The sequence below is a fragment of the Eubalaena glacialis genome, chromosome 14 (genome assembly GCF_028564815.1).
Source record: "Eubalaena glacialis isolate mEubGla1 chromosome 14, mEubGla1.1.hap2.+ XY, whole genome shotgun sequence".
Lineage (NCBI taxonomy): Eukaryota > Metazoa > Chordata > Mammalia > Artiodactyla > Balaenidae > Eubalaena > Eubalaena glacialis.
This window is the reverse complement of record NC_083729.1, coordinates 80,688,385-80,713,780: the sequence shown is the minus strand read 5'-3', so window position 1 is coordinate 80,713,780 and position 25,396 is coordinate 80,688,385. Positions and strand designations below refer to the sequence as shown.

At 45.5% G+C, this 25,396-nt stretch overlaps 1 protein-coding gene across 1 annotated transcript in view; it reads right to left on the bottom strand.

The window, feature by feature from the left end:
- Positions 1-10,101: 10,101 nt before the first annotated feature.
- The window catches only part of SMYD1 (SET and MYND domain containing 1), a 39,311-nt gene continuing 24,016 nt past the window's right edge, over positions 10,102-25,396 (bottom strand). Inside the window, exons 5-9 of the mRNA XM_061210805.1 lie at positions 23,869-24,058; positions 16,887-16,979; positions 14,639-14,802; positions 13,324-13,492; positions 10,102-12,099 (exon numbers count right to left, since the gene is read on the bottom strand). Of these exons, the coding sequence (XP_061066788.1) occupies positions 11,941-12,099; positions 13,324-13,492; positions 14,639-14,802; positions 16,887-16,979; positions 23,869-24,058 (775 nt within the window). The 3' untranslated portion in view covers positions 10,102-11,940. The remainder of the gene's footprint in view (positions 12,100-13,323; positions 13,493-14,638; positions 14,803-16,886; positions 16,980-23,868; positions 24,059-25,396) is intronic.

The window sequence follows — 25,396 nt, the reverse complement described above, 5'->3', positions numbered from 1 at the left end:
AATTTTTTTTTAAAATTATTATTAATTTATTTGTTTATTTTTGGCTGTGTTGGGTCTTCGTTTCTGTGCGAGGGCTTCCTCCAGTTGCGGCAAGCGGGGGCCACTCCTCATCGTGGTGCGCAGGCCTCTCACTATCGCGGCCTCTCTTGTTGCGGAGCACAGGCTCCAGACGCGCAGGCTCAGTAGTTGTGGCTCACGGGCCTAGTTGCTCCGCGGCATGTGGGATCTTCCCAGACCAGGGCTCGAACCCGTGTCCCCTGCATCGGCAGGCAGATTCTCAACCACTGCGCCACCAGGGAAGCCCAAATAGGAGAAATTTTTGAACACACACATGCCCACAGGGAGTATGCCATGTGGAGACGAGTTATGCAACCACAAGCCGAGGAACTAGCAGAAGCTAGGAGAGAGACCTGGACCAGATCCTTCCTTACCTCTTGCGGAAGGAGCGTAGCTTTGGTCACCTTGATCTTAGACTTCTGGCCTCCAAAACTCTGAGGTAATAAATGTCTGTTGTTTGAGCCACCCAGTCTGTAGTACTTCGTTACGGCATCCTTAGCAAAGGGACACAGAGCTCATTTCCCATACCCAAAGAGCTACCAAGCTCGGGCATTTCTACCTTATATCTTTCAGCTCTCAGAACGGTGCCCAGACCACAGAAAGCTCTCAACAAAGATGCTTTAGTGAATGAATGAATCTGTCACCTTTCCAACCTTCTCTCTTCCCTCTTTTGGAGTTGAAACCCCATTACTTGTTACTTGCATTGTTTCACAGGCCACTATGGCATCTGCCTGCCTCTCTCTCTCTCACCTGCGAATCTCCACCCCACAAACTGTCATCTTCCCTAAAAACAGCACTGATCATAATGCACTCTAGTTCATTGCCTTACACATAAGAGTCAAACTCCTCAACCTGCATTCAAGGCTCTGTAACAGGGGTCAGTAAACTTCTTCGGTAAAAAGCCAGAAAGTAAATATTTTCAGTTTTGTGGACCACCCAGGCTCTGCCACAACTCCCTAATTCTGCTGTTGTAGCACTGAAGCAGCCACAGACAATACCCAAACAGGTGGGCATGGCTGTGTTCCCATGAAACTTTATTTATGAACACTGAAATTTAAATTTCATATCATTTGCCTATGTCATAAAATATTGTTCTTCTTTTGATTTTTTTCAACCATTTAAACATGGAAAACCATTCTTAGCTCGCACACCGTATAGAAACAGGTGGGGACTTCCCTGGGGGTCCAGTGGTTAAGACTCCGCGCTTTCACTGCAGGGGGCACGGGTTCAATCCCTGGTCAGGGAACTAAGATTCCTGCATGCTGTGCAGCGCAGCTAAAAAAAAAAAAAATGTGGCAGCTGGATCTGACTCATGGACCATAGGTTGCCGAACTTTGCTCCATTATGTCCTGTCCCACCTTATCTAGCTTTACATCCTTCCTATAATATACACTCCAATCGAGTTAAACAACCTCTCATTCCTCTCATAATTTAAGGGCCACCTCCTCCAAGAAGGCTTCCTAAACTGCACAGCTGAAAGTACTCTTTCCCTCTCTCTGGCTTTTTATCTGCACCAGTCTATTGGATGAAGTTCTTCCTTCCTTGCTCTATAGTTTTCCCCATATGTTAGCCCTCTTTCTTCCATGTGGAGCAGGATCTTGGGGGGAAAAATGGGAGACAATTATTTCAGGAACTAGGACAGACTTAAGGAAAGTGCTTCAGAGCTTCAGTAAGAACTCAGAGTTGGAAGATACAGGGAAAAATACAACTAATAGGAGACTACAATATGCCATTCACAAAATAAATTCCAGATGAACTAAAGAGCTAAATGAATAAATGTGAAATATTAGAAATAGATATGATGATAGATAAATAACTTGACGTATAGAAGACCTTCTAAAACAAGGTGCAACATCCACGAAGGGAAAGATTAATTCATTTTACCACCTTACAAATTTTAAATTTGATATGAAAAAAAGACACTGTAAACACAGTTTCCAAAAAGAAGCAATAATGTGGGAGAATATATTTGTGGCTTACATAACAGAGGTTAATAGACAGAATGTAAAAACCTCCCCCAAATCAATAAGAAGACCAACAAGTCAATGGAAAAGTGGGTTGAGGACATTTACAGGGAATTCACAATATGAAATATGCTTAGTCTCACTGTAATCACAGAGGAGGGATGTAAGATGAGATATCATTTTACAAATCAAACTAGTAAAACATAAAAAGATTGACCACATCCAGTGTTTGCAAGGATGTGATGAATGGCTCTCCCATAAGTTGGTGGAGATGTAAACTGGTACAGCCCATTTGGAGCACCACTTAGTATCCGTTAATATTTTCAGTGTGAATTTCCTAGCACCTAACAATGTCGCTGTTGTACATCACCCTAGAGCTGTGTTTAAACACATGCACAAAGAAGCATATAAAAAATGCAACAGCCAAAAACTGGAAACAAATGCCCATCAGTAAAAAAAAGATTAGATAAACTGTGCTATGCCCACACTCTGAAATAACCTTTGGTAGATTAAATGGACGAGGTAGGTCTGTATGTACTGTTATAGGACTATCTCTAAGACCAAGCATAAAAAAAAAAAAGTAAGTTTCAGAACAATATCAACAGTACAATATCATGTAAATTTTATTAAAATATGAAACAAAATTATCTATTTATATAGATATACAGATATGTCTATGACCATGGATGGCTGGAACACCAGATAATAGCCATGACTTCTGTGGCAGGAACAGGAATTGGGTGGGAGGTCAAGAGAGCTTTTTGCATTATTTATATTGTTTGCATCTTTCACAAGGAACTAATTTTGTGGAACTACTTTTTTTAAATGAGCAATGACTTTTTAAAAAGCAGATGATTTCAAGTAAAAATAGTGGGCTTGAAGGCACAGTTCTAGTTAACTAATCCATGATTTTGGACCTCAGTTTTCTCATCTGTAAAATGGGCAATACAACACCTTCTCTCGTAGCTTTTGTAAGGAGCCCATGAAATGATGCCAGTACCATGCAAATAAAACATGTCATCATTTCCACTTGGATTCCTAGGGAACTGCGTTTGGGTTTGACATTTAGACTTTTAGTAGCAGAAGCTCTGTTACTGCCCAGAGAAATTAACCTCTGTGAGCAGATGAAGCACGGGGAGGAAACAAGGTTTGCTTAGGACCACCCAGCTGATAAATGGTGGAACTGAGGTTCTTTGACTCTTAAGCCACAGGAGGCGGAAAGTCGTAGAAACAAGGTCTTCTCCTCAGCAAAGCCTCTAGGGATCTGACACACTTCCCAAAGTCTCCTCCTAACTGGGAACAGCTCTGGATTTAGGAGGGGATTGTTTGTATGTTTTTGCCTGAAAGGGAGAATTCATTTTAAATGCTGAATTTGGATTTCGTACAGGTGCCTAGAGAAATCTGGGCCCGAAGCCTGCTTTAAATAAATTGAATAAACGGCTGTTGATGGTATCAGCTATTTTTAACTTGACCCCTAGTCTCTTCTGACCCCTCCCTCTTCTCTCCACCTGTCCTGTGGGCATCCCACTACCAGAGAGGGCTCTTTCCCTGTGACAGTGGATTGATTTGTAAAGAGTCAGTTTTGGTGTCTATATCCACACAAAAGTAGACATTTCTATTGTTGTTTCAACTGATTGTCATTAGAATAAAGAAAGTGATTTTTTGGGGGGGGTTGGGGGGTTGAATATAGCTCATACTCAATCTTCAGACCATTTTTTCTATATATACCAGAGGCATCTTGACCATCCTATGATTTTCTAGTATTTCTTACCAGTAAAACACAGAGACGTGGAATTACATGTATCTTCTCCACAACCTAGACTCATTCAGCCAGATCAGGGCTGGGCAATGCTAAGCTCTGAGGAGACAGTAATTCCTGGGAGACTTGACGTCTAGCAGGGAGACCAACCCATAATCCACATGGCGACAGTACGATCTGTGCCGTGATGCTGATGTGTGCAATCACCAGACCCTGTCTGCCTCAGAAAATGTCTCAGTGGAAGTGACGTTACAGCCGACTCTCAAAGCATCTGAGTGTGCTTGCTTGGCAGGGAGGTGTGGTATAAATGGAGGCTTGGCAAGAGATGAGGCTGAGAAGGACACAGAGTCTCCGTCATGAATATTCTGGTAAGGGGTTTAGACTTGACCCTGGAGACCATAGGGAATCATTGAAGGGTTTTCAGCTGCAAGAGGAACATGATACTAAATGCACTGTAGCAAAATTATTCTGGCCATGGTGTCGAGGATCAAAGAGAGGGCCATGGCTGAATACAGAGAGACCATGAAGAGACAGTGGCGATGGTGCAGGCAAGAGATGTTGGGGACCTGAACCAAGGCAGCGCCTGTGAGGATGGAACAGAGTGGAAGGGTTCACGAACATTTAGGAATTAGAGTCAATGGGATCTAGTGACTAGATGTGAGAAGTAAATTAGAAAGATATATGTCAGGGAAATACTGTATGACATCACTTATATGTGGAATCTACAAAACACAACAAGCTAGTGAGTATAACAAAAAAGAAGCAGACTCACAGAGAGAACAAACTAGTGGTTACCAGTGGGGAGGAGGCAGAGGGGAGGAGAAATATAGGAGTGGGGAAGTAAAAGGTACAAACTATTATGTATAAAATAAGCTACTAGTATATACTGTGCAACATGGAGAATACAGTCAATATTTTGCAATTACTATAAATGGAGTATAACTTTTAAAAATTACTCCCTATATAGTGAATCCCTATATTGTACACCTGTAACTTATACAATATTGTACATCGACTACACTTGAATTTTTTAAAAAAGGAAAGACACATGTCAGGGATGTATCAGCAGGAAATAAGGCTCACTCAAAAGGGTTCTCTTGATGAGAATTTAATGAAAGCACCATATACAAAGGTGTGGTTTGAATAAGGGGAGCCTACGGGGTAGGTGAGGCACCCAGGGACCAGCAACCACAGAAAACCATTACCACCCATGGGCCTGAAGTGGCAGCCTGGAGGACAGCATTACTGGAGCTCAGTGAGAGCTGGGACCCTTCGAGAACCACCCAACAGGCACTGGTTAGGCAGGGAGGGGGCAGGGAAGAGGGAACGTGGTGGGGAATAACACCCACCTCTCTCTCCTTCTACCATCCCATCTCCTGCCAGTGTCTCCCACTGGCTGAACAAGAAAGCAGAAGTCAGCCCTTCTGGGCGCAGAGCCGGGCAGAGAAGGGTGGAGAAGGAATGTAGGGAAGGGAAGATGGAGACAAACTAGCACAATGGGAATTCCTTTAGTTGCAAATCAAAGGAGCCCACTTAGGACTTCCCTGGTGGTGCAGTGGTTAAGAATCCGCCTGCCAAGGCAGGGGACACAGGTTCAAGCCCTGGTCTGGGAAGATCCCACATGCCGCGGAGCAACTAAGACCATGCGCCACAACTACTGAGCCTGCGCTCTAGAGCCTGTGAGCCACAACTACTGAGCCCGCGTGCCACAACTACTGAAGCCCACGCACCTAGAGGCCGAGCTCCGCAGCAAGAGAAGCCACCACAGTGAGAAGCCCGTGCACCATAACAAAGAGTAGCCCCCTCTCGCCGCAAGTAGAGAAAGCCTGCGCGCAGCAATGAAGACCCAACGCAGCCAATAAATAAATTAATTAAAATTTAAAAAAGAAAAAGAAACCCACTTAAACTGGCTTAGGCCAAAATTAAAGGTGGGAGGGGGTAGTTCACTGACTCATGTAACTGTCAAGCAGGAGTGGATCCAAAGCCTTACAAGAATGTCATCAATACTTCTCTCTCTCCTTGTCAACTCCTTTTTCTCCCTCGATGCCAGCTATGTTCTCCCAGAACTTTCCAGGCAGCAGTGAGTCTGACTACCAGCATCTCTAGGGTCACAAACCGAGAGCTTTTATTCCCAGAGAAGGGCAGGGATTCCTTCTCCAGTTCAGAAGGGCCCCAGCAAGGGGCCAACTGCCTGGCATGGGTTGCATGGGGTACTGGAGGCAGCTAGGACCAGCTCCTGACTCAACGTACAGCTTGGGAGCTTGACGCTGGCCATGGTGAGAATATTTACACTGAGAAAAATCAGCAAATGTTACCAATCAGGGTTCTTCATAACTTTGTTGCTGAATGTTTACCAGCAAACCATTGTGGGTCGGGAAATGCTGCACCATCATAGGTTCAAGCTGGGTGAATGAGGAAGAGAAAGGAGGCAAGTTGGACATGGCTGTCAATGTGATGGATGGGAAGGAAGGTTCATTCTCCTGGGGCCTGGAGATCAGGATGTGAGCCCCAAGTCTTCTGCTCAGAGGCTTACTGCTGTGCCTGCATGACTGGCCTGAGGGCTTGATAACAAGACTGCTGTGTTAGGCAGAATGATGGCCTCCAAAGATGTCCACATGCTGCCCCCCAGACCGGTGACACATGGCAAAAGGGATTTTGTGGATGTGATTAAGGTGAAGACCTTGAAATGGGAAAATTATCCTGGATTATCCCAGTGGACCCAATGGAATCACAAGTATTCTTGTCAGTAAAGAGGAAGGCAGGAGGGTCAGAGAAGGAGTGGTGTGTTGTTGACTGGGGGCCACAAACCAAGGAATGTGGGCATTCTAGAAGAAGCTTTTAGAATCTGGAAAAGACAAGAAACAGATTCTTCCCCAAGGGCCTCCATACAGATTCCCTTCTGCATCCTTGAGAAGTAAGCCCTGAGCAATCTTCCCAAGCAGTGGTTATATCTGGCCTTTAATACACATGTCTGTCAATACACTGGTGAGGCAGTGAACAAGTGGCTTAGTCTGAAGGGTAGTAATCAGAGTCTTAGACTTGTTTGTGAAGCCCTGTGGGATAGAGGCTTCAGAATGCAGAGTTCACCCCAGTTGAAGTACAGATTTCTTTAATGGTCTTTCTAAGTATCTGTTCTGCTACAGTTATGTAGCAAACCCCATATTTATAGACTGACAACACTACAAATTAATGTGTTCCTCTAGAGTTCAACAGATTACCATGATGTAAATATTCCCACTGTGGCTAATGGCGGGCTATCAACATGATGCTGATAGATGCAGAGGTGGGAAGAAGTGTATGCGGTTGGCTGTCTCGAGCTGGTCCAGCATACCACTGCTTGTCTCTACCCTTCACCTTCACTTTCTTAGCAGGAGAAGGGACACCCTAATAGAAGCATGGTTGGAATGCTCATGGACCACTTACGATGGGCCAGGCACCGTTCTAAGAGCCTTACATTTAAAAAATGTAATTCTTTTTTTAAAACTAATTTATTTATTTTTTATTGTTGCCTGCGTTGGGTTTTTGTTGCTACGTGTGGGCTTTCTCTAGTTGCGGCGAGCAGGGGCTACTCTTCATCGTGGTGCGCGGCCTTCTCATTGCAGTGGCTTCTCTTGTGCGGAGCACGGGCTCTAGGCGTGCGGGCTTCAGTAGTTGTGGCACGTGGGCTCAGTAGTTGTGGCTTGCGGGCTCTAGAGCACAGGCTCAGTAGCTGTGGCACACGGGCTTAGTTGCTCCGCGGCATGTGGGATCTTCCCGGACCAGGGCTCAAACCCGTGTTGCCTGAACTGGCAGGTGGATTCTTAACCACTGTGCCACCAGGGAAGCCCCAAAATGTAACTCTTATAGCAACACTATGTGATAAGTAGAAATAAGGAAACTGAGGCATGGATGAGATAACCAGTCCAAGGTCATCTAGCTAATATCAGGAGAGCTGATATGAACTTAATTTGTGTCAGTGTCCATAATCTTGAGAACTACACTGAAGTATTCTCTAAAACTGCACCGTCTAATACAGTAACCACTAATCGCATTGGCTATTATAATTGAAATGAAATAATTAAAAGTTCAGTTTTTCACTCAAATTAGACACATTTCCAGTTCTCTATTGTCACATGATGCTAGTGGCTACTGTATTGGCCACAGATAGAACACATTTCCATCATGACAGAGGGTTCTATTAATAGACTGTCAGAAAGAAAGAAGCCACACACATTTGCTTGGAAATACAGAAAATTTAATGGCCTCTGTGGACTGCGGTAACATAAAAACTCGAGATACACAGTTTCATGTCTCTTCTGCTCTGATCTAAGCAAATTCATTCACTTATTCATTCATTCATTCATTCAATACACATTAACTGACCACCTACTATGTCCCAGGACCTGTGCTAGGTTCTGGGGATAGAAAGATGAATAAAGGAACAAAGCTCCTGCCCTCCAGAGGCTCACAATCTGATGGTGGAGGCAGACAAGTGAAAAGGCAATTCTAAGGCCATGAGGGGAGTGTGATGATGGGAGATTCAAGGATAATATGACAGACTCAGACAGGCAGCCAGCTGAATCTAAGGCTTTCAGGGAAGACTTCACAGAAGGGGTGATTTCCAAAGTGGGTGTTGAACGATGAATATGAGTTGGCAGGTTTTGGGTATTTTAGAGAGAATGTTTCAAAACTCAGAGAGGTACAGGAAAACATGGGTCATCCGGGGACCCGTGACTGAGTGGATCTGACTAACGTCTCAGATGCGGTAGATACTCAGGAAGTGACTAGAACAGAAGTCAGATGTTCTCCTCAGGGGTGGAAGGAGGGCAGTGCTGAGCAGGAACAGGTGTCAGGGTGGAGAGAAAGGAATGAGAAAGAGCTTCCTTTTGGACACTCCAAGTTTGATGTGCCTGCAGAATGTTCAAGAGGGTAGGCGGGGCTGGTGCTCAAGAGCAAGGTCAAGGGATACAGATTTAAGGACATCAGCCTCAAGGCAGTGATTAAACAAAGGGCCTGGCTGAGCTCGTGGGGGAGGGTGTGCAGAGAGAGATGAAGACAAACTGAGAGTGACCAGAATGAACAAAACCAGCTCCAGGAAATGCCAGCCTATCAGGGGCAGGAGAGAAACGGGGCCAGGGGAGAAACCTAATTGGAGGATCATCGCAAGGATGTGGTGCCCGGAAATCAAGGGCTGTGATGCCAACTGAGGCAGAGAAGCCAAATAACACGAGGGCTGAAAAGTCCCCATGAGAGTCAAACATGGGAAGAGCCACGTTCATGGACTCAGGAAGCCAGGCTGCAGTGGGTTTAGGAAGAAATGGAAAGTAAAGAAAGGCAGATAATAACTGTGGAAGACAAAGCCTTTTTTAAAAATACTCAGCCTTGAAGATTATGATCAAAGTGTCCCCAGCACGTCTATTAACTGCTTTGAAGAAGCCAGTACACAGAGAAATGTGAAGAATCCAGGGTGAGAAGGAATAAACGGGAAGCAAGGCCCCAAGGACCTAGGACAGGATGGGATCCAAAGCACAGGTGGAGAGTTTGGCTTTGGAGGAGAGGGGCTCTCATTCCACGGGTGTGAGACGGAAGCGGGAAGGATGAGCACAGACACAACATGTGTGAACGTGGGAAGAGGAAATTGAGGAATCCCATCTCCTGACCTCTCCATGAAGCAGGAGATGGGGTTCTGCTGAAAGCAGAGGACTCGCTCGAGGACAGGAGTGAAGACCTGAAATAACCACTGGGCAAAGGGAGAGCCAATGAGAAGCACAGGAGCACGTCTGGGCTGCACCCCAAGGCCAGCTGAGGTTGGAGAGGAGGCCATGGAGGCGCCTGGGCTGAGAGGTGCCCTTTTCCTGGCTGTGCTCAGACCTCCAGGTGCAACAGAGGAAAAACAAGACAGCTGGATTCATCCAGGCCTGGACTCTGCCAAGTAGGAATGGGGGACGGGCAAAAAGGAAAAGAGGCTGATGCCCTGGTTATCTGGAAGGATGTGAAGACAGGAGGAGGGTGACACACTGGAGAAAATACGATGTCATCTAGTTATCAGGGGTGGAGGAAAAAGAGAAGTGAACAGATGGGAAGCCATGACCAGAGAGTTAGACATCAAAAATGAAGAAATTGGGAATTCCCTGGCGGTCCGGTGGTTAAGACTCCGCCCTTCCACTGTGCGGGGGCACAGGTTCGATCCCTGGTCGGGGAACTAGGATCCCGCATGCCACAGAGGGCGGCCAAAACATGGAGAAATTATGGGTGATGACAGTGTCCAGGGTGTAACTAAGAGAGGGTTTTAATGGAGGAAATGGAAAGACACCTGGAATTGAGTAAATAAAGAATCTGTAAAACAAGTGGTTTAGATGGTTTGTGAAAGTGGACTTCGAAGACACCAAATTTGAGGAAGAGGGGATGGAAAAGAAGACCATGAATGTGGGGGAATGACCAGCGGTGTGGCAGGTGACAGTGACAAATAAGGGAAGAGGTTTGGGGGAAGGTTTCATATGAGGATAGAAGAGGGACCATTTGAACTGGCACAGTTAGGTCCCCGGCAGAGGGCTGGTGCCATCCTTACATGAGCTTGGAAGAACTGTCAGTCTCCCTGTGAAAGTTCTGAAGAAGCAGGTGTCCTCAATGAAGAGCCAAGTGCCAGGTACCAGTATTCTGCAAAGAGGTGGCACCTTTGCAGAGTTTTTGGACAAAGTTTTTGGCACATTGACAGAGCTGTTGGTCAGGTTACAAGGGAAGCAGTGGATCATTCTGAGGACGAAAGGGTGGGGATGGAGGAACTGACACTTTAGGCACAGATGACAAATATGGGGCCTGATGGGATCACCTGACCTCAAGATGTTAGCGAGAGCTCTGGGGTCAAGGGTGGCCCCAGAGAGTTTAGAAGACTTGGTGACACTCTCAAATGGGGGGCTTTTGTCCAGGATCCCCCAAAACATTCGTGAGAAGTTTGGGATCCCAGAAGATAACAGGACAATGGGACAACTAGATTGGTTGATTCCCAAGACCCACACTCTTGGGTGGAAACCAGAGCAGCCTCCCAGGAGATGAGGGCAAGTTGGTCACACTCCCAAAGAGGTCCTCACCTAGGTGTGCAGAGTCCAGACTAGACATTCCTTCTGGTAAGAAAAGCAGAGGACCCAGGGAATGGACAATGAAAGAAATCAAGCAAGGGAAGTCATAATTATTCGTTACTAAAAAATAGAGATTTACTGGGGGCCAGTGATGAAGTCTAAGCTGGTAAAGACCACCCAGGCACACGTGACAAAATAAAAGACCCAAAGGCCAATTCCGCTGGACCCATGATCATCAGGTATGTGGGTTTCCAAGTTTCTCCCTCAACTTCATCCTGAAGAGACTTCTTCAATCCTAGGAGGCCAATGGCCAGAAAAATCTCAGCTATTATCCAAGTAGGCCCATGTCACGGGAATCACAAGGCTTGGCAGGGAGGGTGTGGAAAGGAAACACTCCCTCTCTGTGTTCTAGAAGTAATTTCAGAATAATGCTGGGAACCCAGACTTTAAACTGAGGCCTCAGGTGGTTTGGGCAAAGCCCTCGTTCTGCGTACGTGCCCTTCTGAAGAAGTTTCAGTTCTCTGAGTAGGACCTAAAAGGCCCAAAGACAGCCTCTTCTTCATAACTCCACAGTCACCTAAGGAAACTGAACATCACCCATCCCAGTCAGCAAATCCTGAATATTCCAGAGACACCTGCACAGATAGGTGAGCCGCCACCTGAGACTCCAGGTACCTGCCACCCTTAGTTCAGATGTCATCTCCTCCATGACACCCTCACCACTACACACACACACCAAACACATGCCCTCCACCGTACCCCCTCTCTCCATAGAGTTTACCATTGCATTTATTATCACACTGTGCTTTAATTGTTTACATTTTGCCTCTCCAGCTACATTTGGAGCTTCTTTATCCCTATAAATATTTATCCCAATAAATAGTTGTAGGATGAGTTGGACTGGTCTGGGATAGAGTTAAATTGAATTGAACTGAGTTGAAATGAACCGAAATGACACTGGGAAAAAAAGAGTAGGACATTCCCGCAGCAACAAGGCTAGGCGTTATGCTGATTTCCTCATCAAGGGTCTCCCCAGAAACCCACCACCTCCAGAATGTCTCCCCAGTTCCCCAGCCACGGCGCCCCTCTCCCACCAGGCAGGTCCTCATTGCTTCTTGTGGAACAGAGCCGGCGCTGGCTCCTTGCTGGGTTCAGCCATGACCTGCATGGGCTGGTTGTTCAGGGCGGCCTTGCGCATCTTGTGGTACATGAACTCGTTCTGTTGGAACATGCGCAGCTCCATCTCCGTCTGCATCCGCATGGCCTGCGGGACGCGGATACACCGAAAACAGTGATGACAAGCCCCCAGGATGTGTTGGTTTCTGACCTACGTTGGCCCTTTTGGAAATGACAGACTCTGGGGTAAGTGGCTCCCAGCCACTGAGATTCAGCTGTACCTCCTCAGAGGACACACACACACACACTCACACACTGCGAGTCTAATGTCCTGACAGTGGACTCCATTTGTCAGGAAGAGGGAGTCAGACCCCTGAGAGAGTAGCTTGAGGGAATGCTCTCAGCAGAGAATGTTTGTTCTTAGGAACTGCTAGGTGGGGACCTGGATTTGAGCCCTGGTTCCTGCACTTAAGTCCCATCAACACTGTGGGACATCAGGCAAGTGACTTAATCCCTTCAGCCCTCAGTTTCCTCATACATGAAATGGGTGAGATTCCCTTGTACTTTACAACAGCCGGGAAGATTACAGCATGTGACACATAGAAAAACCCTCATTCTCCCATATGTTAATTCAAGAAATATTCATCAAGGGCCAGGCTTCGTTGAGGGGCTGAGGTTAGAGCAGTGAATACAATGACAAACACTTGTATTTGACAAGCTTAATGTACTGACATACGTTCTATGACACCAAAGTCTGTCCTCTTTCCCTGTACTACTGCCTGAGGACAGTCCTTCGAACCCTGTCGCTTTCAAATAAATCAGCCCTCGAAGCACAAAGCCAACCAGCAGCTATGCAGAGCATGCCACTCACCAGACACTGTTCTGAGTGCTTTTCACATATCAATTCATTGAACCTTTGTCACAACCTTACCCTTTTTTCTCCATTTTTCTGATGACAAGACTGAGGCCCACACACTCAATATTTGTAGCCACACAGCTGGAAAGTGGTAAAACTGGAATTGGATCCTAGCAGTCTGATCCCAGAGTCTGTGCTCCCTGACTCTACTCCATGTGGCACGTTTTCTAATGTACGTGCTACACACACACGCACACCATTAGGTTTTCTCAGTCCAGGCTTGGAACATCCCAGCGTTCGAGTCTCAATTTTGCCATCCACTCGCTTTGTGACTAAGGACAGGTTACTCCCCTTCTCTGGGCCTCAGTTTTCTCAGATGTAAAACAAGGGGAGTGGACTAAGCATTTCTGAATTCCCTTCTGGTCTAGCAGGCAATCTAGGGTCTTTCCAAAAGCAGAGTCTAGCACTCAGCTTTCATCTTCAGAGAGCCCAGACCTGCCCCAAGAAGCCACTTGCCTCTAAGTCCTTGGTGATGGGGTGGGAGGGTCCGTGTGTCACCAGGAGAATGGCGTAGGCTTTGCAGATCATGCTGTGTCCCACCTCAATGTTGCCAGCATGCCAGTTGGTCAGCCCTGTCCGCATGATGGCCATGCCCAGCTGGGCATTGTTGGGGTGATATAGCTTCCTGTAGGGGCAGAGCAAGTAATGATAACACATATTCCCAACCTACCTTTTATCTGCACAACATTTGACAACTTATAAAGTGACCTCACTGATGAAGTCCATATACTCTCCCACCAGAGCTGTGAGGCATCAGCCATCAAGGGAGACTAAGGCACACAGAGATGCAGTGAGATGCCAAACACCCCACGCAGTGAGGCTGCAAGAGCTGAGACTCTGACCTAGGCAACTGAGCCAAGTCCTAATGGGGAAACGGGGTCAGGATTGTACTTGGAACTTGAATACAAGGAGCTGGGAGCCTTCAGGGGCTCCCCAGCCCTCTCCTTTGAAAGGGCTAGGAAGTTCAGGGGAAAAATAATAATTTGAATGTCCTTCTTGGGACAGAGTTGTATTTTCACCTCCTTGGCACTCTCTTAACAGGACTTCCTTTTTGCATGTTGTACAGTTTTCCCAGATTTTGTTTATGAGTAACATCCACTCAAAAAAATGCAACTTTCTTATGCCAACGTATTCATTTGGCCAGAAATACAAATTCACATGCCAATGTGGACACATAAGGCAAGAGAGGACATTAGCAGAGGGAAGGCAAAGGAGTTGCCTTTTACAATTTATAAGCAAGAATGGCTGACACCTCTTTTTTTTTTTTTTTTTTGCGTCTTGCTGTGAAGCATGTGGGATCTTAGTTCCCAAACCAGGGATTGAACCCACTCCCCCTGCAGTGGAAGCGAGGAGTCTCAACCACTGGACCACCAGGGAAGTTCCTCTTTTTTTTTTTTTAAATAAAATCTAAAGCTGACAAGATTGCCTCTGTTGATCGTTAGGGGGGGAAAAAACCTTTCGAAGCACTTAAAATCAAGCCAGATTTAGCCTTAAGGAAACCACAAGCAGAAGATACCTCCCACATGATAGACAAGCTGGAGGATTTGGGAAAGACCAGGGATGACACATAGATTTCATCTCAGGTATCAGATCTGATTATTTGGACATGATTGCTCAGAACACCATGATAAAAAGACTCAGTTATAAAGAGGAGAGTGATCCATTACTGATGCCTGCTGTGGGCGCAGGACGGAGAGGTAGCAAGATGTATGCCATCCCTGGAACAGACACATTTCCAGGAGACTACCTGAGACCCAGGATCGTCACCTACATATAGCCATCCACCATCCTCCTGGCGTAGTGTGAGGCCTCCTCAAAGGCCTGCAGGTAGGAGAGGACCTCGGAAACGGTGCTCAGCATCCGCAGCGTGTAGATGTTGGTGTCAGCAAACACTGGCTCCTGCTTCTGTAGGCACTCCCGGCATAATTTCACAACCTAGGAGACACGGGCCCTGTCTGTTATCACTGCGCCAGAGCACATGCTTAATTCACATACGGGAGCATCACGATGGCATTGGACACTCGCTCTTCGACGCTTGAGGAAATTGCCGGCAGAGAAGGGAAAGCACCAGTTTGTGATCTGAATAGCAAAATGGTCCTGTTTGGCTTAAGATGTAGGGATGGCAAGGGTAACCGTGGGAGACACAGCTGACATGGCAGAATGAGGAGTTATCATAGAAGTCAGTAGGGAGTTATGAAAGCCATGTCCATACATATATATGTACTTCGTCTCACAACAACGCAATGAGATAGGCACTACTAATATTCCCATTCTCCCAGACGAGGAAACTGAAGCACAGAGGGGCAAGTGCTTTGCCAAAGTTACACAGAAAGTGAGCAAAGGAGCAAGCATTCAGATCAAGCAGTGGAGCTTTATCTTAACCATCATTCCCATGATTCTGCATCCTGGCTGTGCTTTGGAGTCATCTGGAGAGCTTTTTTAAATCCCGATGCCTGAGTCCTACCCCAGACCAATTGAAACTGAATATCCGGGGGAGGGACCCTGGCATCCTTCACATCTGCCCCTGGGTGGCCCTCATGCACAGTGACGTTGGACAGTCATGCCCTGCTCGAAGCGTACAGGATGGATTGGCAGAGAGAGAGGCCAGGCGACCCATCAGGAGGAGGCCACATTGGTCCTGGTGAGGAAGAAGATGGGCCCGACCACAAGCGGCTTTATAGTCAGGCTTTTCCGACTGATTCATGTGTAGACATATCTTCAGTTACACCCTACAAAGTCAGATGGTCTCTAGATTGTAGTGGTTCAGAGTTCTCCTCTCCTTCCCTTGCCACCCTCATGGGAGAAATGTCACACTATTCTTTCCATTTCAAACGCGTGGAAACCAATTTTCTCTGAGACTCTCCCAGAGGCCCATGGGGCAGCTGGGTAGGGGCGTGACAAAGTGTGAGCTGGCAAACAATCCATCCTGAAGACAATCCTCGTAAGCCCACGGGCAGCGTCCAGCCCTACATCCGAACCTACCGAGCTTGAGCAGAGAAGAGGACAAACGAAGAAGAGGACAGAGGAATGGAATCAGGAGCTCCAGCTCCTGCCTCGAGCCTCTGCCATAGATTTTCCATACTGTACAGCAACGCTTTGTTCATGGGACTCTCTCTCCCCGCAACCTGGCAGAACTCCTGGGAGGCAAGGAGCATGCCGTGTGTTGGTCACCCCAGTAAGGGCTCAAAAATGGGCAAAGAATGAGTGAGGAAAGGAGGCAAATGAAGATAAGAGAAAAGCAGATAGAAATGAACAGAAATTAATCTCCCACATTGCCATGCCCTAGTGCCATCCAAACCTAGCTACCAAATTGTTTAAAGAGCTTGGGGGAAAAAATACCGATTCATGGTCCCTGTGTTCTGTTGCAGACTAGACGAATCACACCTTAGGGGGTGAGACACGGGAATCTGTATTTCCAGCAAGCTGCCTGAGTGAATTCAGTGCAAGCACATGCTCTGCAGATCAGTGTTGGCAGTGGATATCAACTTTAGGTGCTTGCTGAAATCACTTGGGAGCTTTAAAAATCTTGATGTCTGGGTCCCACTCCTAGAGATTCTGGAGGAATTGTCCTGAGCATCAGGATATTTTCAGTGATTCTAGTGTACAGCCGGTTGAGAACTCCTGGTGTTTCTAGAGCCAGGGTTGAATGCACAGTTAGTAGATCTGGAAACTGTAGCCAGGACACGAGAAAGCAAGACACCCACTGCCATTTCCATTCCTCCATCCCTGATATCACAGACACCCCCAGCCCCAGGACATCTGTCAGGCTGCCTGTGCTCTCCTCAAACCCAGTTTCAGTGAGTTGAACAGTCACTGAGAACACACCCCTAAAAGGTGCTAAATGCTTAAGGGCAAGAAGAGTCATGGTCTCAGCCAAGGGACATCTTCCAGAAAAACAACCTGCTTCATAGCCTCCCCATCTTCACCCCTCCACCACCACCATTTCCCTCCTTTACTAGGGAATCTTTCTGCCCTCCTCCCCACCCCCACCCCCACCCCCTATAAAAATGAATTCTTACCTTGTGGTACAAACCCTCAGAGCGAGCCTTGTCAATTTTTTCCAGCGTATCCTTGGAGAATTGTATCATCTCCTTCACCGCCTCCTGAGAGGGCTGGGAAAGGGAGGAACATTGAGTTGGAGACCCCTTTGTGAGGCAACCCACTGCATCTTTGAACAGCTGCCACCTTTGACATTCACTGTAGTACAAGATTAATGCCTTCTTTATTGAATGCTTCAGTTCTATAAATGCCGCTCAAGGTCCCTATAGATCAGGACTTCCCTGGTGGTCCAGTGGTTGAGGACAGAGGCCGGGGACTTGACCAAAAAATATCATACTCCAGTTTGCCACTGGAGCTCATTAAAGAGGGCCCTGTGGCTATGGGCTGTCAACCCTTCCAAGTGTCTCTGCATCCAGTCTATATTTCCTTGTCTAGACCAAAAGGATATCATGAGAGAACTTGTCAGCTGTGAAAACTAGACCTACCAGGCTCCCTATGTTTGCCTAAGCAGTCTAGTGATCTTGTAAAAAAAAAAAATGAGGTTTTGATATTTGAGGTACCATAATTAAGAAGCCAGTTCCCATGAAGGCACAATAATTTTGAAGAAAAAGTGCCAAATTTCTCAAAGACCAAAGGAAAAGTTTGCTTGCTATGTTTATCCATATCAGAAGCTCTTTTCTGGGGGGACTTCCCTGGCGGTTCAGTGGTTAAGACTCCTCGCTTCCACTGCAGGGGGCACAGGTTCGATCCCTGGTTAGGGAACTAAGATCCCGCATACCACGTGGCAAAAAAACTCAACAGCAAAAAAAAAAAAAAAAAAATACTAAAGAAAGAGAAGTTCTTTTCTGGAAAAAAGATTTTTTTTTTGCTTGGGCAAATCTAATATAACTTTTTTCCAAAATAAAAATACCTTTATTATTTATTCTGACTGTAAAATTAACATATGCAAACTGTAAAAAATTAAAACATATGAAAAAGTATGGAGAAAAAAGCAGAAATCCCCAGAACCCACACAAAGATGGGCACAGCACGTTGAGGAGTATTTTCCAATGAGTATACAGAGGAAAAATATTTAAACTATTTAACAACTGGTACAGGAAAGGCACTGACCAATCAAAGGCACAGACACATCAACAAAGAGTATGTCTATACGACAGTATCAGTGTGTTCTGGCTGAATTGCAGTCCTGCATGTACACACATGCATGAGTGTGCATATGTCAATAGCATCAATCTTTTTCTAACTGGAATAATAACATATTTCTGCCTATTGCCTGTTTTTTTTTCACTCAGTAGATTGTGGATATTTTCCCATATAAATATAAAAATACCTATATTGCCTTTTTAATAACTAGAGTTTTCCACTGTACAAAACTAGAATAATTTAATCAGTTCTCTGGTCGTCCAATTTTTTCACCACAAAGAATCGGGATCAACAGCTGTGTTTATATCTGCTGCTCACATTATTTTGTGAGGTCACCGTCACTAAACTACCAAAAAGTAACAGGAGAATGGGCATCTGTTCCCATAAAAATACAGCCCCCTAAAAAATACATGGAGATCAAGGGTCTTCCCTCAGGCTCCCAGCTATCTTGAGCCAGTTCCACAGTGTCCATCTTGTAATAGGAGAACCCGAACCCAGGACAGCTTGCTTTAGGGTCAAGATCACTTAAGGAAGTGGGATTATATTTATTCTTCTCCCCACCTCACCTACTTTGGCTTCTGCAGAGTTCTTGATTATCCCTAAAATTCTGACTACCTTCATTTCCATATCCTTCTGTATCTGGGCCTCCCTGCAATTCTTCTGTATTTGTTTCTGTACTTGTCTCACAGCCTGACTCCAACATTTGATGCATCCATCAATGCTCTGACTTCTTCTGGCAGGTCTCACTCCTGTCTTAACTTTCGCCTTGACCTTTGATTTGGCGGAGATTTCTGGCTTCTGGCTGCCTTCCTGCCTGATGACCCGAATGTTGGCTTCCCACCCGAGTGCTACTCAGCACTCCGTTAGTTAGCAGACCATGTCTTGGTCCCAAGACCAGTCATTTCAGTGTGTGTCTGCTTTCCCTAGCCTGTTTGAATCAAGCACATTAGTGAGAGGAGTCCATATCTTGCCTGGTTGTGTGGAGTTCTGTGACTGGTGGTTCGGAGGTGTGTCACCCATCCATCAAACGTACATCTTTAGTTTCACCTATAGTTTGTTGCCCAAGTGTTGGCTCATAAAATCACATCTAGTTTATGAGCACTAGTCTCCAATCTACTGTAAGTTCCATTGTCTTTAAAACTCAAAATTCTTAGTGAATCTTCTGGAGTAATCAATATCTTGCAGGGTAAATTCAGGGAATACCAAGCTGTTGGGTGTTAATAAAAGCCTTGCTCAATTTGATGTTGTAAAGAAGAGCGTTACTTTAAGCTCTGGACGGGAATTAAATTTTTTCAAGGAGGCAACTGCCAAGGTTCTCAAAACAACCTGGCTGAAAGGTTGTTAACTGACACATGCAACATGTGATAAAGCTATTCCGAGAAGGGAGATGGGCTGTTCCACTTGGCTCCCTTTTCGGAGTAAAGGCAGGAAAACCTGATCTGCAGATAGGATTTAAGGAACCCCACAGAGAGAGGCTCCCCTCTCCAGGAGCACCACAATTAATAGAAAACAGGGAGGAAGAGAAAGGAGCCAGAGGATAAGGGGTAGAAGCCAGAGGAGGGGAGGGAAAGAGGGACATTAGCTCCCCAAGCTTGAAAAATTGGAACATTCCTATTGTGAAAACCATAGCTGAAGGCTGGAGAGAGAGAGAGAGAGAGAGAGAGAACCAAACAGCCTAAACAAGGAGGGTCCAAAGCTACAATCGGGGGAAATTGGTGTTATTTTCTCATTTTTAAAATATTTGGTTTTTATTTTTATCCAGGTCTATATGTGTATGTTTTTATTATATTTATTTAGTTATTTATAATATATACATAGGAGTCAGAAACAATTTTGATGCCAATTTAAGGTTTGAAGATGTGTCACAAAGGCTGGTGTATAGAAAGGAGCTTATCAGGCTGGGATAAAGCATTATTTAAATAAAGAAAGAAAAGCAACTGTGATGACATCATAGATAGAAAAGCTTGAAGGAACTGTTAATAAGTTAGTCCAATGCTCCACTTTACAGATGAGGAAACTGAGACCCACAAGGAAGAGACTTGCCCAAGCTCAGACGTTCAGGGTCACAGCCAGAACTAGAACACAGGCCTCCTAATTCTTTAGTATTCTTTCCACTACAATATAATGGCTTTTTAATATGCCTTCAGATGCACTTGCTTTTAGAAAGTTATACTCAATTTTTTATTCTGCTTACTTGTTTTGGTTGAGTCATTTTTATTTTGAATTATTTCTGTATTTTAACAGAGAAACCCAATGTGATATAAATAGACAGCTTTTGCTTTGAATCCAGGTCGGTTCAAGCAGAAATCATCAATGTTTTATATCAAGAGAGATGTCAGCTCTGCTAATTCAGACTGAAAGACGTGGGCATATAGTCACCAGCTGGTAAGCGTATCTAAAGTGAAGGGACAGAACGAACAGCCACACATCACTTATTTAACTATTGGAATTGCCAGGTAAATATTGAAAAATTTAGAGAAATCACTACACAGTTGTTTCACTTAATTTCTGAAGGGAGAAAAGAGGGTCTGGCCTCTTTAAAAAATTAGGTAGTGGTGGAAGCAAGTTATGAAAAAAATACTCAGGGCCAGGCACCAGGAGGGAAGGCTGGCTGGCTTGCTGATAAGACACATGTTATCCTGCAGGTTCTGGAAGGTCAGGGTGAGGGTGGACACAGTAGCTTATTCTTTTCTGTAGCTCCTGTGGTACTGTGTTCAGTGCCCCACACATACGTGTCAATACACATTTCCTGGAAAACAGAACCTTTGATTCTGTGAAAATGGGGTTGTTCCTATAAGGAACACATTCCTGACTGTTTTGTATCCTGCCTGGGAGGGATGACTCTCAACTTCTCCACACTAGGCATTGTTGATCCATTGGTTACAGATTCCTCCTCCTACTTCTGTCTGTTTAGAGACTGACTCTGCTTGCACACTCATGTGGGGTGAGTGAATCTGTGTGAGTGCATGTGTCCCTTTTAATTTAAATGATTTAATAAATTTAATTTAAATTTTCATAAACGGTAGCATACACAGCGTTATGGGTTGAATTTCATCCCCCCAAAATTAAATTCCTATGTTGCAGTCTTAACCCACAGTACCTCAGAATCTGACCTTATTTAGAAATAGGGTCATTGCAGATGTAATTTGTTAAGATGAGGTCATACTCAAGTAGGGTGGGCCCTTAATCCAACAGCACTGGTGTTCTTAAAAAAACAGTGCCAGGTGAAGAGAAAGAGACACATGAGGAGAAGACCATGTGAAAAGGCCCAAGGCCAGCTACAAGCCAAAGAAAGAGGCCTAGAACAGATCCTTCTTTCACAGCCCTCAAAAGGAACCAGCCCTGCCAAGACCTTGATTTCAGATTTTAGCCTCCAGAACTGAGAAACAATACACTTCTATTGTAAGCCACCCAGTTTGGGGTACTGTGTTATGGCAGCCCTAGGAAACGAATTCATATGTCAATGTTCAGCCCCTTAACTCTTTTCCCTTAAGAAACAGAGCTCAACTTTTACAATTACCAAGACATGGAAACAACCTAAATGTCCATCGACAGATGAATGGATAAAGAAGGTGTGGTAAATATATACAATGGAATATTACTCGGCCATAAAAAAGAATGAAATAATGTGATTTGCAGCTACATGGATGGACCTAGAGATTATCACACTAAGCAAAGTAAGTCAGAAAGAGAAAGACAAATACCATATGATACCACTTATATGTGGAATCTAAAATGTGACACAAATGAACTTATCTATGAAACAGAAACAGACTCACAAACATAGAATAGAGACTTGTGGTTACTAAGGGGGAGGGGATGGGGGAGGGAAGTATTGGGAGTTTGAGACTAGCAGATGCAAATTATTACATGTAGAATGATAAACAACAAGGTCCTACTGTATAGCACAGGGAACTATATTCAATATCCTGTAATAAATCATCATGGAAAAGAATATGAAGAAGAATATATATATGTATGTATAACTGAGTCACTTTGCTGTACACCAGAAACTAACACAACACTGTAAATCAACTATACTTCAATTTTAAAAAATAGTAAATGAAAAATAAAAGAAATAGAGCTCATTCCATGTCTGTACACAAAGATCTACCTCATTAGTTTATTTTCTTAACTTAAATATTTCCCTATTGGTGGTTATTTAGCTTTTTTCCAATATTTTGTTGTTCCCAACAATGCCATAATGTACTATCTCTTTACACATATATTTCTGTGCACATATGCAAGTATATCTGCAGGGTAAATTCTTAGAACTGCTTGGCCAAAGGGTAAAAAATATTATATATTAAGAATAAAAATAAGTTAGTGGCAAAAGAAGCCTCGAATAGCCAGAAAATGAAAGAGAGGTGAATCAAGTGGGGGAATAGAGTTATCTGGACAGTAGCACTGACACCACCAGGTAATGAAGTCATTGAGAGGGGTCCCACCATCTGAACCTAGAAGTCAGTTTTGCTTGTAGCCTTTGCTCTAACCAGAGACAAGTTTCTGCCCACACTTAGGATGCAGAAGTTAATTCAGAAGTATATTTGCATCTTAAATGCTCTGGTAAACCGTGAATTATATAGAAGTGCTGGGTTAGCCTCACCGAGGAGAATGGCTCCGGGTTAAAAACCTATGTGTGATTTTTCAGACCTGACCATAGGCAATTCCAAAGGCTCTACCTGGCAGGCCTCACGGGTGGGGGGAAAGCTGCCCTCCCCACAAGGGATTTGGTGCAGGGCCAGTGCCCCGCAGTCTGTGAAGGGAGATGCAGTCAAGGACTCAGGTCCCCCTAGCAGGTCACGCTCTTCGCATATTTGCATTCCTGGCCCAGGTGCCTTCATTCCTAAGTCTCTCTCTCTCTCTTTTTTTTTTTTTTTAATTGAAGTATAGTTGATTATCTGAGGTCTTGAGGTCTTCTTCAGGAGCCTCTACGAAGGCCTGCTTATTGTGAAGGGGGCGCTGGGGGAGATTTGAAGACACTTTTCCCCACTCTGACTCTGTACCCAGTACTTTTCCACTCCTCACCCTTCCCCCACCTTCCTCCCCAACACCCGCTCCTCAGGGTCCCTAAAACTGCTGGAGCCTTTTGTTCTGAGTCCCTCAGCAGGGAGCCGACCCTCACATCTATGCTGACCCATCTGACTCTCCACCTGTGTGCCTTCCCATGGGGGGAAAATGGACCAGGGGGAGTCAGCGCCCGCTCCAGTCTCAGCCTCCTGCTTTACCATCATAGGAAGTGATTAAAGGCTTGCTGCTTTAATCGGCTACTTTGACACCTGGCAGCCTAGCTCTCTCCCGACTCAGCAGAGCCCCTGACACCCCCCTTGGTAAGACTTCCAGTGCTCAGTGGTCTCACCATCAATTAGGCAACAGCTACTCAGGAGTTAAGCATATTAAGCAATCTCCCCATTGCCCGATCTCCCCATTGCCCGTTTCCATGGGAATATCTTCGTGATAACCCGACAACTGATCTCTTTGCCCATCTGGTCTCTCTATATGGAATTGGCAGCATCACTTAACCTGCAAAGGGGCAAGAAGGAGGAACTTACATTTACTGAGTGTCTACTCTCTATGCCACTCCTTTTACATATATCATCTTGTTTAATCCTCATAACAACCCCTTGTAGTGGGTGCCACCATTCCTATTTTACAAATGAGAAAACAGAGTAACTTCCCCAAACTCAAACACCTGGCAAGCTGTGGTACCAGGACGCTAGCTGGGACCCATCTGCGTGCTCTGTCCACCACCCACTCTGTCCACCAGGGCAGTGGTGCCTTGGTTAGCTGTGGAATCTGCCCTTGCCCGGCTCTTGGGGAAGATGCCCAGAAGCACCCCAGTAGTGGGGCTGCCTGTACCTTCGGGTCGTCTTTCACACCCAGGAAGAGGTCGTCCTTCAGCCCTTTCTGGCAGTGCTCACACGTGCAGTCAAAGTAGTACTGCTTCTTCAGCTGCTTCTTGCGTTCTTCGCTGACGTTAAGGAAGTCGATATAGGACACGGTCAACTCCTCTCCTTCTGAGATCTTGCCCAGGGCCCGGAGTTCAATTCTGGAGCAGGGTAAAGCAGAAGAGTCCATCAAATCCGGGGTGGGATGTATGCTCTTCAAGGTTTCAAGAAGTTGAGTCTCAAAGATAACGACCTCCACTAACACTGAGAAAACTCCATTCCCCCCCACCAAAGGGGGAGATGTGATGTAAAGGACAGTTTTCTGGATAGTTCTGCTCTACTCATTATAACCATCAAATCTGCTCCATTCAGCTAATTGCTCTGGAATCAGCTCAAATAGACTCCCAGTAGAGGTCTGGGCTCCATCATAAAAGCATACAAAGCTTCCACGCCTGCAATTCTCCCAGTGCATTTAGCTACTGATTGTCCGTAACAAAGGAATGGAGAAATAATAAGGCAAAAACTCCAAACAAGAGAAGACTTGATAGTCATTTCTGGTTACTTTGGAGACTGCTTCTCCCAGAAACATGCACATTCAGTTACCCAGAAGCTTGACCTGTTCGGTGTCTAATTATAAGCCCCCTCTTACCTTAACCTTTGGTCCAATGGCTCAGACCTAATTTATATGAGGAGACTTATGCCTGGAGATTTCTGAGGCAAATAAAGGCTAGCTCTTTATTAGCCCACTGCATTGTTCACTTTTGTGTTTATTGGGGGACATGGCCTTGGGGTTGAAGGTGGTTAGCGAGAGCAGATGACATTGCAACCCCCTTCCAGCCTAGACCTGACCCTCCAATTACCTACAGCACTACACACCTCACCATGTAATAGATACAGAATGTACTGAAGACAAAATCCCACTGCACAACTGACACCCAGCTAAGCCAAACTAGCTGAGACCAGCCTGTGGGCCTCTCAGCCATGCATCTTCCACCCAGAAACTACACAAAGAGTGGTGAGCCCAGCAAGCTGGATCCTAAGCTATGCTCCTGTATCCCCCCAACATCAGGAGGCCTCCCTGCCCAGAGGGAACCCATCACCCAGAGAGCGAGGGGCAGGATGCAGAGGGCTGGGAAAGCATCTACAGAGAAGTCCATGGTCATTTCCTTTACCTCCCAGAGAGGCTGATTCAGATGCCACGTGAAAGGCAGGAGAAGATTCCAGCACCAGAGAAAGGTCCCAGTCAGAGGGAGCCCCTTCCACGTGCTCGGAGGTGACAGCCAAGCGAGGAACAGCAATGACTTGCAGGTCCAGGCCCTTGAGGTGACCACTTAAGGTTATAGAACCTTCTCTCAAAGTGGGGTACACTGCTATGCCCAATATATGTGACAATATATATAAAAACAACTGTACAGAGCCTGGCAAAATCTAAGTGCCTGTTCATCTTTTGTTCCTCCTTTCCTTTCTTCTCCACCCCAATTTTTGGCTGTTACTGCAGG